This window comes from Ictidomys tridecemlineatus, chromosome 5 (assembly GCF_052094955.1).
Source record: "Ictidomys tridecemlineatus isolate mIctTri1 chromosome 5, mIctTri1.hap1, whole genome shotgun sequence".
Classification (NCBI taxonomy): Eukaryota; Metazoa; Chordata; class Mammalia; order Rodentia; family Sciuridae; genus Ictidomys; species Ictidomys tridecemlineatus.
This window is the reverse complement of record NC_135481.1, coordinates 19949632-19967768: the sequence shown is the minus strand read 5'-3', so window position 1 is coordinate 19967768 and position 18137 is coordinate 19949632. Positions and strand designations below refer to the sequence as shown.

At 46.1% G+C, this 18137-nt stretch overlaps 1 protein-coding gene across 8 annotated transcripts in view; it reads left to right on the top strand.

The window, feature by feature from the left end:
* Tln2 (talin 2) overlaps positions 1-12104 on the top strand; it is a 405316-nt gene extending 393212 nt beyond the window's left edge. For 7 of the 8 annotated variants that reach the window (XM_078049521.1, XM_040275958.2, XM_078049522.1 and 4 more), the window contains 5 exons: positions 884-1009; positions 2988-3050; positions 3136-3363; positions 6117-6245; positions 8027-12104. In XM_078049521.1, coding sequence (XP_077905647.1) covers positions 884-1009; positions 2988-3050; positions 3136-3363; positions 6117-6245; positions 8027-8155 — 675 coding nt within the window. In that variant the 3' untranslated portion in view covers positions 8156-12104. The remainder of the gene's footprint in view (positions 1-883; positions 1010-2987; positions 3051-3135; positions 3364-6116; positions 6246-8026) is intronic. The other variant, XM_005316644.5, reaches the window with a different exon arrangement.
* The last annotated feature ends 6033 nt before the right edge of the window (positions 12105-18137 follow it).

Genomic DNA, 18137 nt, shown 5'->3' with positions numbered 1-18137 from the left:
TTTTCACACCAGACACGTTTAACATTCTTTGAGCTAAAGACAGCTTAACCAAATTGACTTAATGTCATAGAATTTTAATACTGGGGACCTCGAAGATCTTCCAGTCTGACCACCCCACTGTGATGCTCCATCCTTCCTAGCCTGGGACCACAGTCTTTCCACTTACCCTACTTTCCCAAAATTGCTTCCCAACTTCCTGGGTTGTTCTGGCCACGGGGGACTTAGTGGTGGTGAGCAGGGTTCCCCCCAAGGTGGAACCAGTCTTCATGTGTCCAAGTGACTGAACAGACTCCACCTCAATGTCACTTTATCTTGTTTTGTTTCCCCCACTGGACAGTCTGTGGTTAATATATGACTCCCTCTGTGCTCAGCCACAGAAATGCAAATACTACTTTGCTTTTGTTCTTACTCAAGAAAAGTAAGACTTCGGAACAAATTACCATCTTTCCATTTTTCAGGGCATCTTTGAGCCTTAAGCTCTGGCAGAGTGTGCCACAAGTCACTCTTTTGATTTTGATGATGATTATTTTGATGTGGGTTATTGGTGCTGCTGGAACCTTTTGAGCTTATCTGTTCACAGTGAATTTGTTTCTCTAAAGATTCTGGTCTGGAAGAATAGTTTGCCTTAGAATTTCCTGATTTAAAACTTGTATAGAATGTCACTGTTAATGGCTTTTACCTTCTGAAGTGGGGGGTGGGGGTGAGACAGACCCAGCAGCAGATGGAGAGGCCTCCTGGGAGCTTAGGCCTTTCTTCTGGGCTGTGGTTTGTCCACAAAAAGCAATAGGCAAAGGAAGAGCCAGATGACAGCAGTAAGTAGTCTGGCAGAAAGAACCCTTTATGAATATGAATTGCACATGACATGGTTTTCTTTTGATTATAGCAAGCAGATGAGACCTTGGATTTTGAAGAACAGATCTTGGAAGCTGCAAAATCCATTGCTGCTGCCACGAGCGCCCTGGTCAAATCAGCTTCTGCAGCCCAGAGGGAGCTGGTGGCCCAAGGAAAGGTAGGTAAACCTGACTGGCCGGTGATAGAGCACTCCCCAAGAGGGAGCAGCCAAAGAAGAGAGAGAAAGCCTTTGGCTCTGCCAAGGAAATGTGTGATGTGCTTCTCTCCCTGAGTTGCCAGGCTTTGCCCCTACCGCTGAAAACTGTTTGCTTAAACTCGACTGACCGAATAAAAGGCTTGGCTTCTGGGCCTCTCATCTGCTTCTTGTTAAGGATCGTATCCCATTCCAGACAGCCATCAGGGCTGAACCAGATACTTATATTCCCACTGTACATTAGGCTGTTTAAAGATGTAAACTGTCATAGTTTCCTGGTGAATGACCCGATAAGCACCACAGTCAGGGGTTTTGTGATACCACTTTCCAATTGCAAACAGCTTCATTTGCTTTTAGGACTGTTGAGCTGAAAGCTGGCCAACTTTGCAGTTAGCACTTTTCTAAGTCTCTTGGTCAAAAGGCCAGTGTGGGTTTAAACTTGAGAGTTCTTTAGTCTGCTTCATGTCCAGTCCTCCCTTCTGTCTGCACTAGCAGAAAAGCCTTACTGTTTTTCTAATGGTTCAGAAGAGGACTTCTGGATATGCGCAGTCTTCCCGTTGAAAATATACCAGGTGCCCTGTTATTCCTCTACAACATGGAACCACCCTATCAAAATGTGTCTTGCAGAGAGCCTCCCAAGGCACTACAGCAGCCTTTCAAGTGGTGGGTCTAGGGAATTTGGTCACTGTCATTGTCAGTTACTTATGTTTGACATTAAAAGGCCTTTGCTCTCAGGGTAGAGAGATGGATCATATTTTATACAGACAAGAAGTCATGCCTGACTGGTGGCTGTGCCTCTTCCCCCAGTCTTTTATGAGCTTTGCCACATACTTTGACTTTTCTTTCTAACACACTGTGTGACGTTACTCAGTATCAATGCTGTGGGTCTCCCCACCAGGCACATTAGCTCCTCCTTTAGCACCTGCAGATCCAGCAGGGGCCGAGCTTGTCTTGTGTCTTTATCAAGTTCTTGTTGATTAATCAAGATGTGAGGACCACAGATGAATTGTCAAACAGAAGATCCTACCTAAAAATTTCAGTTTACTTCAACATCTAAAGGGTTGGCATTGTACTCAACACAGCACTAGATACCAGAAAAATCTACCTTGACTATGGCATACTTCCATGGAACTTACATGTTCAAGCATTTTAAAAGGTGGCAGACGAGGTTCTGCTGATCCTAGGTGAACTATAAAATAATATATAAGACCATGGGATTTGACCTTTTATATTCAGCAGGTGCCTATAATTGGTGACAGATCCATAGCTTCATTTTCAAATTGAGATACTCATCCCTTCCCTCCATGGCACCTCCCACCCTGTGAAGGTATTTCCCCCCAAAACTACATCCTCTAGATCTGCAGGAAAATCCCTTCTTACCAGAGATGCTCCTTACTTCCCGCCTCTTACTTCTTTCCCCACCTCTGACAAAATAAGACCCTCCTTTAAGATGAGGTTCCACACTCAACCATATAGAGGGAAATGCACTGCCCTTTTCTAATATCACCTGCCTGAAACTCAGGCAGGCTACTGATCAGGAAACTTTTAAGTTTCCCTTTTCACTTGAAAGAGGACACCTTGGTGGTTTCCATGTTTAAATTTTGCTATCTATCTGTGACAAGGCTATGTACTTCCTTGGGGCAAGGTCAGCAGAGGACAATAGCAGCAATTCATCATTCCCGAGCCATTTCCCAGAAACACAGTACCTGGAAGTTCCCATTGCATCTTGTAGCCCTGGGGGAAACCAGCCAGGATGTGCTGGTGTAGTGTGGTCACAGCCAGGGTCCCATAAGGTAAAGTGTTGCTCTATTCTCGGGCCAGTGTTGTTGGCAGGAGTCACCAGACAGTAATGTGTGTCCAGCTGCAGAGAAAGGGCGTGCAGGGGCTGCAGGTTACTTTGGCCTTCCAGCACCCACTGCAGGTTTCCCACTCCCCTTTCCAGGTGGGCTCCAGCCCCGCCAATGCTGCCGATGACGGACAGTGGTCACAGGGACTCATTTCTGCCGTGAGTTACCTTCTTCCTTCTTTGCTTTGTGGATCCCCTGAGGGAGGTTTGGGCCTTGGGTCACTTCTCTGTTGACTATCCTCAGGCCCGGATGGTGGCAGCTGCAACCAGCAGTCTCTGTGAGGCCGCCAATGCCTCTGTTCAGGGACATGCCAGCGAGGAGAAGCTCATCTCATCTGCCAAGCAGGTCGCTGCTTCCACAGCTCAGCTGCTTGTGGCCTGCAAGGTGAAAGCCGACCAGGACTCAGAGGCCATGAGGCGGCTACAGGTAATGGTCACTGATGCTGGTGGGAAAATACTCCTGTTGGAGCGGGTAAGTGTCACCAAAGGGGACAGTCTCACTTCCTTGGCATGACCCACCAGGCCTTCATCAGCCAGCTCTGTCCCACTGTCCAGCCTCATCATCTGCCTCCTGCGTCCATGCATTCTACACCTGCTGCCCCACCAAGGTCATATCTCCACCTGGGACTTGAGGACTGATATCTTGGGGCCCTTACTCACCTGGGATGCCTGGGTCTCCTTCCTGCCAGCCCAACTGGGCAAACTCCTACTCATCCTTTGTGATTCACCACAAAGTCACTTCTTTTGGGAAGCCCTCCTTGAATTCCTGGGGCTTGGGTACTCAGTCCCTCCTGCCTCCTGCCAGAGCTCCTGGCCTGAACAATCTTATGGCTCCTGTGTCACATGGCATGGCACCATGTTTATTTTGCTATCTATCTGTGACAAGGCTGTGCACTTCCTACATACCATGTCTTCATCTTGGCACTTCTCTCACCAGAGCCAGTGCCTGTCTCAGAGGATGCCCTGAATCAGCGTTTACCCAGCAGGGAGTGAAAGCACTGTGAGCAATCTGAGCATTGCTAAGGTTTCCCAGAGCCCAGAAAGCATAGTGCCAAAGTTGACAATCAAATCCTTCCCAATGCATATATGCCCTGATCATTTTAATTATAAAAAATACTTTAAATGTTTGAATAGAAAAACCTTTTAGCCTCAACATCTCCACACATCAGTGTTTCATTGTTTCCTGTTCTGTTATTATCTACATATAAGATAGTTTTGTCTGGTTGTAATCATAGCAAGACACGTTGTGCTTTCTTTTTGCTTCACATGTTGTCATACACATTTTTCCTCCTAAAGATAAGGCTCCATTTTCATGAGTCTCATTTTTAATAATTGCATGATATTACATGCATGATGATGCCAGAATTTTCTTATATATTGGACATTTTGTTTCTTTCCAATTTTCTGGAATTTTATTACTGTAAAGTGTCAAAATGTAGATTGTTTATATTGCTAAAATATATTTATATAAGTCATGAATGAAATCATAAAGGGCAGAAATATTTGAACCACTCCATCAGAACTCAGAATTCTTGTTTTATTTTGGAAGTCCCAAAGTGTTTCTGTAACGTGACCCTCCCAAGTCTCTCTGACCCACCTCCCTCACTTTTACTGACTTTTAGAGAGAACTAGGAGCTGTGTATTTCTGAATGTTGCAGTTCCTGAGTTTGGGGGACACTTCTGAGGGAAACAACCTGAATTACAAGAGACCTAGCTGCAGCCCTGCCTCTGCCACATACACCATGTTCTCAGGTCACTCAGAACTTTTGAGACCTCAGAAGCTTCATCTGCAGTGTCAGGGTAGAGATGTCCACGTGGACTTATGAGGGTCAAACAGCATAGTGGACATGAACATGGTTTCGGAAGTTCTAACAATTCACACAGGTTAAACACAGCACCAGTCTTGTTACCTGATTTATAGACACTACGGTGTCATGTCTGAGCCCCTTACAGGCAACTCGGGAGTTCTCTGGAGCTCAACAAACCTATATCCAGAATCTTAGACAAGTTCCTTAACCTCAGTCTCCATATCAGAAAAGCACAATATGATGATTTGTCATATGTTAACTTGCTTTCCTTCCTCTTCTTGTGCAAATCCTTGTGATCCTCATTGGTCACTTTAGATCATCAACTAGAAGGGCCAGCTAACTTCAGGAAAAAAATCTCAATTTTCTCATTGCTAACTTCTGATTGAAGGGTGCTGGGTAAGGAATATGGTAGGCTTGCTAAAGCTTTGACTGCCATTAGAAGAAAATTCCAAACCTCAGCTGGCAGAGGACAAGTCCCCAGGCTCATGCTTCATAGGCATTAACAGTAAGCCTGAGGTAGTCATAGTGGTGCCTACCTGTAATCCCAGGAACTGCGGCAGGAGAATTGCAAGTTCAAGGCCAGCCAGGGAAACTTAATAAGATCCTATCTCAAAATAAAAAATAAAAACATCTGGGGACATGGCTCAGTGGTAGAACACCCCTGGGTTTCATCCCCGTTACTGGGGGTAGGGGAGAGTAAGCCCCAGAATGGGCAACAGCTTTTAACAAAGATGTAGACTCCACATTGAAAAGCTTTTCTATATCTGTCTCTAGCAATTTGCCCTATCCTGAAGCTTATGGCATAAAGCTCAACTATGACTTAAAGTATAGCAGTCCTGGGTACTGTGAGACTCCCGGTGCTCCATGCAGGGGTGGGTACCCCCTTGCTTGTGTGCTCATAGTCCCTTATTCACTCAGATCATCTGCAGTAGATGATAACTCTGGATACCCCCTGTGCCAGGTTCTATGGATGCAGAGATTCAAATTACTGTTCCTGCCCCATTTTGTCACTGTCCAGGAGGGAGATAGGCAACAACATGTCCTCAAGTACACGCTATTTGATGGGGAAGGCAGCCATGGTTTCCTAGGCCAAGGAGGCAGCCCTAAGCACACTTATATTAATACACACAGAACATTGCTATCGTCTCTTACTATATGATTGTAATTCCCTTCAAAAGTCTGTGCTCCTTGGGGGCCAAAAAGTGTACCTCATTCATCTGGGAATGAGCTGTGGGTAGGTAAGTGCCAGTGTTGGTAGAATCGATGGATGGATGGAGAGAGACATGGATGCTCACAGGCTAAAGAGAACTTCTATGTTATAATTGAATGATAAATTAACTCATGTTCTCATGAACTGTACCTTTATGTCATTCTCGCGGTTTTTAATGCTCTGATGTGCATTTTGTTCCCCTTCTAGGCAGCAGGGAATGCTGTGAAAAGAGCCTCAGACAATCTTGTTCGTGCAGCCCAGAAGGCAGCATTTGGCAAAACTGACGACGACGATGATGTCGTAGTAAAAACGAAGTTTGTCGGGGGCATTGCTCAGGTTTGTGACTAAACATGTAATAACATTTATTCTCAAAACAGGTGTTGCATTATAATAGGTACAAAAAAGAACAGTGACTTAAATAAGCTTATTTCTCCTCATGTAACTGGGTGTAAGCAGTCTAGGGATGGTGTGATGATTCCTTCACTTCTGAGACCCAAACTCCATCTGCCTTATTCCACCACCCCTGAGAGAGTGCCCTTGGCCATTTGGTTTAAGACAGTTCAATTACCACCTTGGCTGTCCATCAACCAGGAAGAGGGAAGAAAGGAGAGGAGGACATGACCCTGAAGTTACACACATCACTTCTTCTCACATGCCATTGGTTAACCCTTGGTCATGTGACCATCCTAGCCGCACAGAAGACTAGGAAGTGTAGTATTAGCCATCTACCTAGCTAGAAATCAGGGATTCTGTTTGTGGGGAGAAAATGAAACAGAAATTGGAGAATAGCAATGTTATTTAAATACAGGGATATATTTGGAGTTGCTGCTATCTCCAGCCATTTGGCCCCACAGAGAGAATGATCGCTTACTGTCTCCCAGAACTTTTAAAATATGTGGGATTGACTTAGTTAGGATTGCATTCTCATGTATGTTCAAGAAGTACATCAAGAAACACATTCTGGTAAAAATACATCCAGTGCATTGCCAAACACAGGGAGAGTTGCAGGAAGAGCTAACTGATAGGGGAAAACAGTTTCATATAATGGATCTGTGTTAACACACAGGAAAGAATTGCAAGCCTGGTTTTCTAGAGTTCCCTCCTCACTTCATACATGAACTCTCCCTGTGTTTGGCAATGCACTGGATGTATTTTTACCAGAATGTGTTTCTTGATGTACTTCTTCCATTAGAAGTAACACAAAGAATGGTCTGTGGTCACACAAATCAGGAAAATGCTACATTCAATACTTCATCCCACCTTGGTCAGAGTACTCATTGGAATTTATATGACTTTCTGGAAAACAAACTTGCCCTTTTCACACAACTCCCAGTTAGTATCCCTCAGATCACCGTAGAAGCATGAAGTAAATATAGTCTTCCCTCTGAATCCTTCCATGTGTTTCATGTCCTCGGTTTCAACCCAACATGGGTTGAAAATATTCAGAAGAAACATTGCATCTGCACTGAACATGTATAGACTTTTCTCCATGTCGGTACTCCCTAAACAATACAGCAATTATATATATAGTGCTCACATTCATTTTAGTATTATAAGTAGTCTAGAGATGATTTAAAGTATAAAGCAGGATTACATAGGTTATATGCAAATACCATGGCATTTTATATAAGTACTTGAGTACCCATGGGAGAGGGTGCTATGGAACCAGTCTCCCAAATGCCAAGGGCTAACTCTATATGGAGGCCATCTAGAGGTAACAGTCACCAGCTTTAGCTTTAAGAACACCTGGACTGGTTCCTTCTGTTGTAGTTAAGTGACCATAGAGAAGTAGACCCATACCTTTCAATTTCAGATTCCTTATTGGAAAAATGGACTTTTGATAGAGCATACGTCACAGGCTTGCCACAAAGATGACAAGGCAGCCTTCTGTGGAGTGCTCACATCTAAGCCTGGCACACAACAGTGATGCAGTAGATGTTTGCTGTTCAGTCAGTGGCCAGAAATCAGCTCATTGTCTTGGGTCAGTTGGGTCATTGGTCTCAAAACCCAAACCATCACAAGCTAAGAGTACTATTCTCAGTGTACTGCTGTGTCCCATGGGAGACAGTGATTTCTTTAAAAGCATGAGATTATCTTGCTTGTTGCTCTTCTTCTAGATCATCGCTGCCCAGGAGGAAATGCTAAAGAAAGAACGAGAACTGGAAGAAGCAAGGAAAAAGCTGGCCCAGATCCGCCAGCAGCAGTATAAATTCCTACCCACTGAGCTGAGGGAGGATGAGGGCTAAGTCCAGGCCAGGATGGCGAGCCCCAGGAGCTAGCCCTGCAAGAACTGGACAGACAGTGTTTCTGAGAGCCAGGCACTTACCTGGAAACTGCCAGCCCCTTCCCCCCGGGGCGAGTCCAGAGCCCTGAGTCCTGTTCTCACTTCTCTGTCCTGTTGGCACCGGCTGCATGATCCTGATGTCACACGGTACAGTGTCCCACCCACAGCTCCTCCGCCGCCTCCCCTTGTGCCTCGCCATATCTCAGGAGAGAGGGGTGCACGTTTTGTGAACTGTTACCAAAAAAGAGAAGTCAGTATTATGTCGTTCTCAGACACTTTTGCTTTCGTTGGTCTTCTCAAGGCCTGCTGCTGGGCCTCTTTGTGAAATCATACTAGGAAAAAAACAAAAACAAAAACACAGTGGTCCTGGGGGAAATCATTGATGTCATAGATACACATAGATATTCTTCTCCCTCTCAAGAGAACATGAAAGTTGGAGCTGGATATGGTAATAAAAGTCAGAAACACAAACCCAGGTGGACTCTGGGAGGGTGACTGAGGTCCTCCTTCCATGTCTTGAGCACTGGTTCACCCAAGGGGTGAAGAATCCCTGCTCCTGTTTGCACGCTTTCTTGCCTCAGTGTGTAAGCTCCTTGTACAATCTAGACCCATCTTGTATCCTGTGGCCCAGAAAATCAAACAGTTAATTTTTTTTTCCCCTCCATAATCCAAAGGGCAGAGTTGTGGGAGCCTTTCAGGGCTTGGTGAGCAGGGGCTGGAATAAAATGCATGGGCTCCTTATTCTGCAGAGGCTATTTCGGTTCATACAGATTCATGTGCACAAACCCACTTCCCTGTGACAGCGTGACAGCCCTCTTATGTATTTGGGTGGCTTCAGCCGGAATGAAGCGACTCCCTCTTTAAGTCCCTTGTCACTAATCTCAGGAGACCAGAGTTCAAGATTGGAAGACATCTGTTGAGAAACCCATTATCGTCCCAAGAGGACTTTTGTTTTTCTATATCTTAGTATTCAGAATCTATGCATCCTAAAATCAATGTGAACCTTTAACTAGATAGTTTTGCTTATATGTAAGGTGAGAACATGGGGTGTTTTGGGAGTCCATCTTTTGGATGTCACACTTCCAGAATTTCATATTTTTTTCCTCCTCTTTCCTTTTTTTCCTTTTTCCCTTCTCTGCAAAGAAGGGCATGTTAAGACCTTGAATTCTCCTTTAATCTGAGCCTTTACCCTTTACAATACATGGAGGATGAATGGCTTGTGGAATAGAGGTTAATGCCAGGTAGCAAGTGACTTTGAAAGAATCTATAAGAGAAAGAAAGGAGTTAATGGAGGCACATGGTTTTCCAGACTGAAGACTGTTGAAGCCAGTCAACCTCTGCCTTTCCCTGTCTCATAGCTCCAAATTTTCAGCCAGGAGGAAAAATTGGTGCTCTGGTCCTCAAAAGATGTCATCTTTTGACCTTGGCCAATGATCCTGCTTCAGCAGAGCCTAGCCCATGCCATCGTTTTACAATACAAACTTGACAGTTTCCCACATTTATAAGATAACTTGTAAGTGCTACAAATATTGAAATTTCTTTTTCAGACAAGTAGAAAGTTAGAGGAGTATAAATGACCCACAGGTGGAGAGCATACACTGGGGAGAGTGGCACCAAATCTGATAAACAGTGGGGAGCCCTGGCCTCTCAAGGAAAAGCAAGCCCAGTTCTGGCTCACCTTTCCGAGTATAGCTAATACAGCTCCTCACACTTGCACTGGGTGGACATTCTGAGGAGGATGCAGGGTGCTTCCTGAGATTTTGGAAGTCAGACCGAAAGCTCAGGGTCTCAATGTGCTAATGGTCTCACAAAGTGGGACTCTGGGAAACCCTTGCGGGGCCCAACCCTCCCCTCTTTTCCTCTAGGCTGCCCCTCTTCCCTTCCATCTGTCCATCACGTTCTGGCATCCCAGGAGGGGGTGGGGGCCAGGGCAAGCAGGGGGATCTCCATCCCTGCTTCAGGGTTATTTAAAACCCCAACTTCATTTGACACCAGAGGAAACCTCCAGAGAGAAACCAAATGGAAAGGCTCGTCTTTTCCAACATTAAGGGGCAGTCACAGAACACAGTTTATTTTTGTAGGACCTATATAAATGGCCTATCTGAAGTTTTCTGCTGCTAGGAGTCTAGAGAGGTTGGCTCCCAGTCATCACCTGGTGTAGTCCTGGGTTTTCATCTGTCCCTTTCTCATCCTCCCTGCATGTTTGTATGTGAATGGCCTTGTGGTAGCTTGGTCTTTTCTCATTTCATAAAATGGCCAAACGGCTGTGCTTTGGGCATTATTTACTAAGTGTTAACTGCAAGTGCCCCTGTGTGGCGTCTAGGGGGATTTTGGTTCTTCAGAGAGAAAGAATGCAGGTATATGAGTTGCATTTGGGGGCATGAACTTTTAGAGCATATGACAATAGCATGGTTCCCAGTAGAAGCAGCCCCAGGTCTGAGCTTAGAAAGGGCCTCTGTGGTGAGGGGCAGCAGGTGTGTGGATGTGTGCCCTTTCTCACTGCTTTGCCCCTGAGGGAAACTGGCATTGGGCTTTGAATCTTTAGGTTGATTTTTGTGTCCAGAAATTGCTGGTTTTGATGGTCAAAAAAGGAAACTGAACTAGACTTCAGAGCTAATTGGTGATTTGGGAGTTTAGATTTTGCTGTGTTGTCTTTCAAAAGTCTTCAGATCAAAGGTGCTTAAGCCATGGTCAGATTGGCCTTATTTAGCTCCACTGATGTCTAGTCAGGGGTGGCCTTGGTGGTCAGTGCCAGCAGGTACTCAGGTCCTGGCTGGTCTCTGGGCATCATGTACCCACCAAGGCAGTTGCCCAGCTGCCCAGCCCATAGTCTGTGCACAGGCTTAGGGCCAAGCCACCTGCCACCTTGTTGGCACATAATTTTATCCCAGAAAACCCTCTGAGCTTCTTGTAGGTCTTGCGCACCTGCTGACTGATTTATCAGCCTACATGTGTGCAAGCAACAGGAACCTATTCCTAATTTATCACAAAGATTGTTTAAAAAAAAATTTACTACCTTCAAAAAGAGTAGACTCCACCTCCCAAGGGACTCCAAGGCTAAAAACCTCATGAGGGAAGTAGGCACAGGGCAAAGGTGGTAAGTAAGCCATGGTCTCTGCTCCCAGGGAACTCACAGGCCTCAACGAGGTGCCTCCATTTCCTCCTCAGCAGGTGGTCCCCAGAATCTTCTGTCCTAGCTCGGAAGTGCTGGGCTCTGGCAGGACCTCTGGGAGCCTTTAGGCCCTAGGACATATTATGACCATGTTCTGCTCTCAGATTTCTGAAGAAAACAAACCCTCTGTTGACCAAGGGGACATTGCTTTTGAGAGTCTTTGGGGGACCAGGGGAACTTGGAGAAATTCCCAGGCTAAGAGGCTACAGTCCCCGGAGTTCTGAAACCCAGAGATCCTGACCTCTGTGCCAATGGCCCATGTCCCGTCTGAGTGCCAGCCTCAAGAGATGACCTCTGCCAGGGAAGGACTCCTTCCCAAAGGGATCCCAACTTCCACGTTTAAATGTCCTGAGACTATGGCTTCATCCCTCTGAGCTCATGTTTGGTGTGTTTATGACCATTAGGAATGAATGTGTGATGGAGCTTCTGTTGATTGATTTTAAAACACTACAATGAAGAGCTGTCACTTTTCTATGATGGGAGTTTGGATTCAGCCTTCCTCTGAGCCCAACTCCCAACTCTCCAGGAAGCATCTGCGTGTGAGTCCCTCCAGCCACATGTCCTCACCCCACATGACACAAGGCAGGTTCCCTCAGCCTCCAGCCACACTGCAAGATCCATAGGAGGTCAGGAAAATTAACCTCTGCCCTTGTCATAATGTTTAATCACATAAATTAATTTATCTAATCACATAAATTATTTTTTTTATTCATCAGAAATAAACTTTTAAAGCAATGAACCTGTGTGAAGGTCTCATGGCAATGGGAGGAGGGCAAAAAAGAGGGAAGAGAGAGTGTCTTTATTGTGTGAGAGAAATTCTGCCTTGACCACCACTCAGATCCACACTTACCAGATGTGTTAGGAGAGGTAGGATGCATGTGGGAGGGCCACGAATGAATTCCATTCAGCTTTGCTGACATGAGAGGAAACTCAAAGAAGAAATAGACTATGAGTAGGAAGATCAAATTATGTTTCTCTAAGACAGGCTTCCTGGACAAATAGCTCAGGGACTCTTTGGCCATGCAAGTCCCCCACACTGCAAGACTGCAAGCTAAATACTGAAGTGCATATGACATGCACTTGACCTGGGATGTGACACAGGAAGGCTGGTTCACTTCTGACAGCTGAGGCCAAAAATGTAACCTGCAGGGACTTCCAGCCCTCCTTCCTGTTTGAGGGGGAAGATGCTTGGCCAGAAGTCCTTGATCTAGGATCAGCCAGACTTAGAAAAATGTGAGGGGTCTCTAATCCACAAGGGGGGGGGGTGTCAAAAATCACCATAACAGCCAAGAGTATCACTGGTATGTCGAACAACTAATAAAGATTTTTTAACTCTTAAAAATAATGATTTAGGCTCTCTAAGGCAATGGATAATGGAGGTTTTTATCCCTTTGCCTTAATAATGAAAAAAAGGCTGGAACTGACCACAACCAAAACCAAGGCATGAAGCCTTGGGGTAAAGACCAGGAAGTGGGAAGGGGACCTAAGGTTTACTGAGTCTCCTGAATATCAGCTCAGTGCTCCTGGACACGGAGTCCTCAGCCCACATCCTCTGCAGAGAAAGTATTGGCCATGGTGAACAGGGGCAAACCAAGACCTGCAGAGGAAGTGGCAGGCATGGGGTTGCAGGCTGTTGGAACACAGATGCTCTGTGCCCGTGGCCAAGCAGCCATCAAGAAACTTACCCATGTCCCAACACCGGCTGTGTGCAGGACACTGGAGCCTACTTCCTGGAGAAGGTCACAGTCCAGGGAGAACACCTTGACCCAGGGCTGTGGGGAAAATGTGCAGAGCCCTGAAGGCGGGAAAGGCTTCCAAGAGGAGAGCATCTGGCCAGACTACCATGCACAGGAGTTTTTGGGGCAAAGTGTGGGGAATTGCTCCAGGCAACAGGAATTGTGTACAAAAGCCTGGGTTTATGAAGAGGTGGATGCCTAGGGAAATAAGGAGAGATTCTGTAAGGCCAGGGCTTGGGGCATATGTCATGGAGACAGGGGCAACCCAGGAACACACCATGAGAGGTTTATGTCAGGTCAGAGCACTTCAAATTTAATTACCAGATGAACCTCTCTGTAGGGAGCTCAGAAAAGAGATCTCCTCCTGGGAGAATTCAGGATCAAAGGGTGGAAACATGTTAACAAAGATCATCAACTCAGCAGTACATTAGATCCCAAGTTTTAAAGTTCAGGGCAAGGAACAAAACATGCACTGTCACAGAGCTTTTGCAGGAGATGCTGTAGGGGTAGGGACTGCTGCCAGAGTGCAGATGGGGGAAATGTTTCATCTATAGAGAGCTGATGTTACATTTTATTACCCCAAGTAATCCTACAACAACTAGCTACAGCAGGATGTATAGGCAGGGATTTTTATCATCCCCATTTTATAGATGATAAGGCTGGGGCATGGAGAGGTCGAGTAACTAGTCAAAGGCCACACGCTAGTAGAGCTGAGATTTCCCAACTGCTATGTCAAAATCGCCCAACTAGTAAGCTGTGAAGCACAGGCTCAAGCTCCAGTTTGTTTCCAATGCTCATGCTTTACTAACAGTTTGTGGAAAGGCCCAGTCTGAGGCTAGCTGCTAAGATAGAAACTAAACTAAACGGTAGGGAGAAAGATATCAGAGCAGAGGGAATCACCTGTGCACATGGCAGGGATTGTTTCATGCTAGAGGCTCCTGGACATGGAGCAGAAAGAATGGGGGCCCTTGGGGACTGAATTCTCCACCCTGAATAGACAGTAATTGCAGGAGTTTTGCTGCCTGAACTCCAGTCTGAGAGCCTCTGGCTGCTGTGCCCAGGACTGGCCCAGGGGCACCTGTCCAGGACCAGTACCCAAGAGGGAAATAACAGGGCTCAGACTCTGTGGCAATAGTCACAGTTTCCTGCCTGTTCAGGCCTCTCAGGAAACTCTGCAGCTTATTTCGGGAAAGAGAAGTTTAATTCCCTTTAGCTTAGAACTACATGTTGGAGAAATGCTTTCTGGGCTCATCAGAGGGCTGATCCTGCTGTCCAAGTGTCCAGGTCTCCAGGTCACACAGGGTGTGAAGGGGCCTAGAGTGAAGCCCTTCGTCCCGTGTTCCTAGCATCAATATTGCAAAGTTGGCCAGGGAAACAGAAAGGGAAAGGCAGGTGGGGTCCTCTCCGTTTCCTGGATTTTGTGGGCAAGAGAGAGATGTAAAGAGATAAGGGACAGTGCTTCTCTCCAGAGATCTTAGAGACCCCTAGAGAAATCAGTCTCTTGTCTACTGCAGGCAGAAGGCTGGCAGGACCCAAACCTCGGGAAGGGGCAGAGACTTGAGCTAAGGATAGTGCTGGAGCAGACCTTCAGGCCGGAACTAGCAGATAGGAGCAGGGGAAGGAAAGAGTAGGGAGAGAGGGCCATGGAAGGCCTCAAATTGGAGGGACAGATAGGGATAGAGGCTGTCTGCCAGGGCCAGAACTCTGTAGCATTGGGGCTTCATCCAAAAGGAAAGAGGAGACCCTCAGGCTAGCTGTCACTCTGCCTCACAGTCACATTCATCAGGCCTGCCAGCTCCTCATCAGCTCACCTACTGGGATGGGTCATCTTGTTCAGCTACTGTGAAGTCACACGACAGCCCTGCTCTCCAGTTTGCATCCTTGAGAGATCCATGTTTGTGGGTAAGATGGAGCCTGCCAGCAGTTTGCCAGCAATGGGCTGTTCCTGGAGGTATAGGGAGAAAAGCCCCTTGTGCCTATTTGCTGTCCGCATCTTGGGAGGTTTTGACCACAGGGGGCAGTGTGGCTCCATGGGACACTAATCAGTGTTCCTGTTTCCCTTGAGGAAAAAAGGAAAAGCCTCATGAACAGATTTAAGAAAGTATAGGTTAATAACCAGAAGTCTAAGAGTCTTGGGGCCTTAAGGATACTTATATGCACTTGATATCTCCAAAAGCATAAAATAGATTATTTATTTGTTTGTTTGTTTATTATTTATTTATTTATTTGCCTTAGAGAACTTTTTAATTTCTTCCAGGAAATTCTGAGGGTCAGTGTTCAAGGGATGACACCTTGAACACCTTGGTGTCCTACTCTAAAATCTTACTGGAATTATCATCTGTCACCCCTTCCTCTTTAGCACACACAGCAATAACCTATCTACCATCTAGATAGCATTCTATCTGTTCAGCGAACTCATTTAGGTCCCAGGCAGGCAGGGGTCATATCTGGTCACCTGTAGCTTCCCCAGCATCCAAGACAGAGCTGGGAAACATGAGATTGCTAAACCAGGTGATAAGCTTTAGTTTGTAACTAGTGTTTATAATCTATTTGAAGCTTTTTTAGACTCAAACTCAGCTGTTTTAGACTCAAACCGATCTCAACTTGAATAGGCAACAAAAAGTTTGCTACTAAACAGCTACCACCCACCACAGCTGATCTCCTTCCTAAAATAGTTTAAAGATTGCTTTTGTAGGGTCCCCTTCTTAACATAGCTGCAAGGAAACACAACTTGATCCTACATATCCTGAAACCTCCTGTAACTCTCACCATCATCCAGCAAAATCCTGAAGATGAGTTGCTGTCCAAAGGTATTGTTATGGAAATATTGAAAGGACCTCCAATGATCTGAGCCAATCTTTACAAAATGGATCCCGAGGCACAAGAAGGCCACCTGGAAGAGAAGGGAAAGGCAGAGGGGCAAAGTTTTGAAGTTTTTCAAAAATTTGTGATTTCTTCTGTAGCCCCATTGCCTCCAAAAGGCACATTCAGTGCAACTTCCCAGTCTTTCTTCAGAGAATCTTGGCTTTGAGCAAGTCATTGAGCTTTCAAGTCCATTGGGGATAGATACTGTACCTGATTCCCGGTTCTACTCCCCACTCCCTATGGAACTCAGCAATCTTTGCAGGGATGAGAACCTTAAGCCAACAGTGGTCTAGTTGAGTCAAAGATAACCCCATTCCCCTGCTGGTGGTTAGTTCTAGAATGGCCATACTCCCTGGTTCTGGCTAAGGAGAGAGAGGAAACATCTGCTGGAGATGTTGGCCTCTCTGTCCCACAGCAGGGATGTATGAAGAAGCCACCTTTGGGCCACAAGCAGAAACAGCCTCAGGATGGAGCCCACCCCAAAGATGGCAGAGTGCAGACAATCAAAGACTCTGTGTCTTTAGTGGTCGTCTTGATCAGCTTGTCCAACTCTTAGTTCTTCCAGGCTTCCCTGCCCAAATACATTTCTGCCATGTTTAAGCCAGCCCAAGTTGGGCCTGCTGCAAAAGCACCCTACCTGACTCCAGATAGCAGTCCCAGGGGGCTTGGAAGAAGCCAACAAGCATTTGACCACACACTAGGTAGGTACTCTGCAAAATGCTGTTTCCCTTTCCTTCCCACCCATCTAAAGGCAATCTTGAAAATGTGACCAAATAAAACCCCTTTTATTCCCCCTTTCAAGGGTTTACTCAAGTGCTCAAAAGAGTCTCTGTGCTCCTAACATGATGCCAGACTCTACACAGTAGGTCTTCAATATTTAAATGACTCATAACCTGCCAGGCACCGCTAGAGCAGATGTTGACAACACCTGGATTCCAGTATAGGGCTTACTTGGTGGATGTGAAAAATAAAAACCCACTAACCCAGACTAACCGCAGTCAGCAGAGATCCCGGGCCTTTTCTAGACTCTGGGATGAGCAGGAGGACAGGTCTTCCCCTCCCCCTCTCTAAACTGTCTGCCACTAAGAAGCTAGAGATGTCTGTGGCCAATCACCTACAAAGCAAAGCATCCGAGGAATGTCTGGTATGTAGGGTATGTGGCCTGGTGTGGGTTTGTTTTTTCTCTTCACCAGTCATTTAGGATGGAAACCCTTAACATTTGGTCTACAGGCATTAACTTGGAGCTGGGAAGAAAGAAAGGTAGGGGGAGGTCGCGGGGTAATTCTGACCTTTTTTTTGCTCCTGAGGTAAATGGGACCCACCCTGACCTAGCCGATTTCACTGGCTCTGACCTTTTCCTCCTGTCCCTGTCCCACCACAGAATTGAATCAGAAGCGGCAGTAGCTGCAGGAGAGTGACATTTTCTTGGTGGCGAATCACTGAAAGCCGCAGGGAAGAGGCTGAGCTGTGATATGGTATGAATGGCTGCTCTTGGACCACAGTGACTAGCTCCTTAGCTTTGCCCAAGGGACAGATCTAGGCTAAAGACATGGTTCTAGTTCTGGGTGGGCGACCTTGGACACACCTCTTGATTTCTCAGAACTTTTTTTTTTCCATGTAGAAACAGGTCTTTCGCTATGACTCTCACTGGGTGTGCATGGTGGACATCTTTGATGTGGTTTGGTTTTGTTTGTTTTTGCAGTACAGGGATCTAACCCAGGGCTTCTGCACTCCAGGCAAGGAGCTCTGCCACTGGGCTATGCCTCCAGCACCTCCATTTTCAACAGCTACTGTTGTGTTAGTCAGCTTTTTGTTGCTGTGATCAAAATACCTAACAAGAACAATTTAGAGGAGGAAACAGTTCTCACCATTTCAGAGATCTCCATCTGTGGTCAATAGACTCCGTTGGTCTGGGCTGAGGTAATGGTAGAATATCCTAGTGGAAGGGTAAGGAAGGAGAACTGCTCTGCTCATGGAGTCCAGGAAGCAGAGAGAGAGGGAACAGAGTCAGGGGGACAAGATAATAATCCCTAAGGGGATTACTTCCAGTGACTTACTTCTCCCAACCACTCAGTTAGTCCATTCAAATTCACTGATTGGGTAACAACTCTCAAAACCCAATCATTTTACCTCTGAACATTCCTGCATTAACAGGAGCTTTGAGGGACACC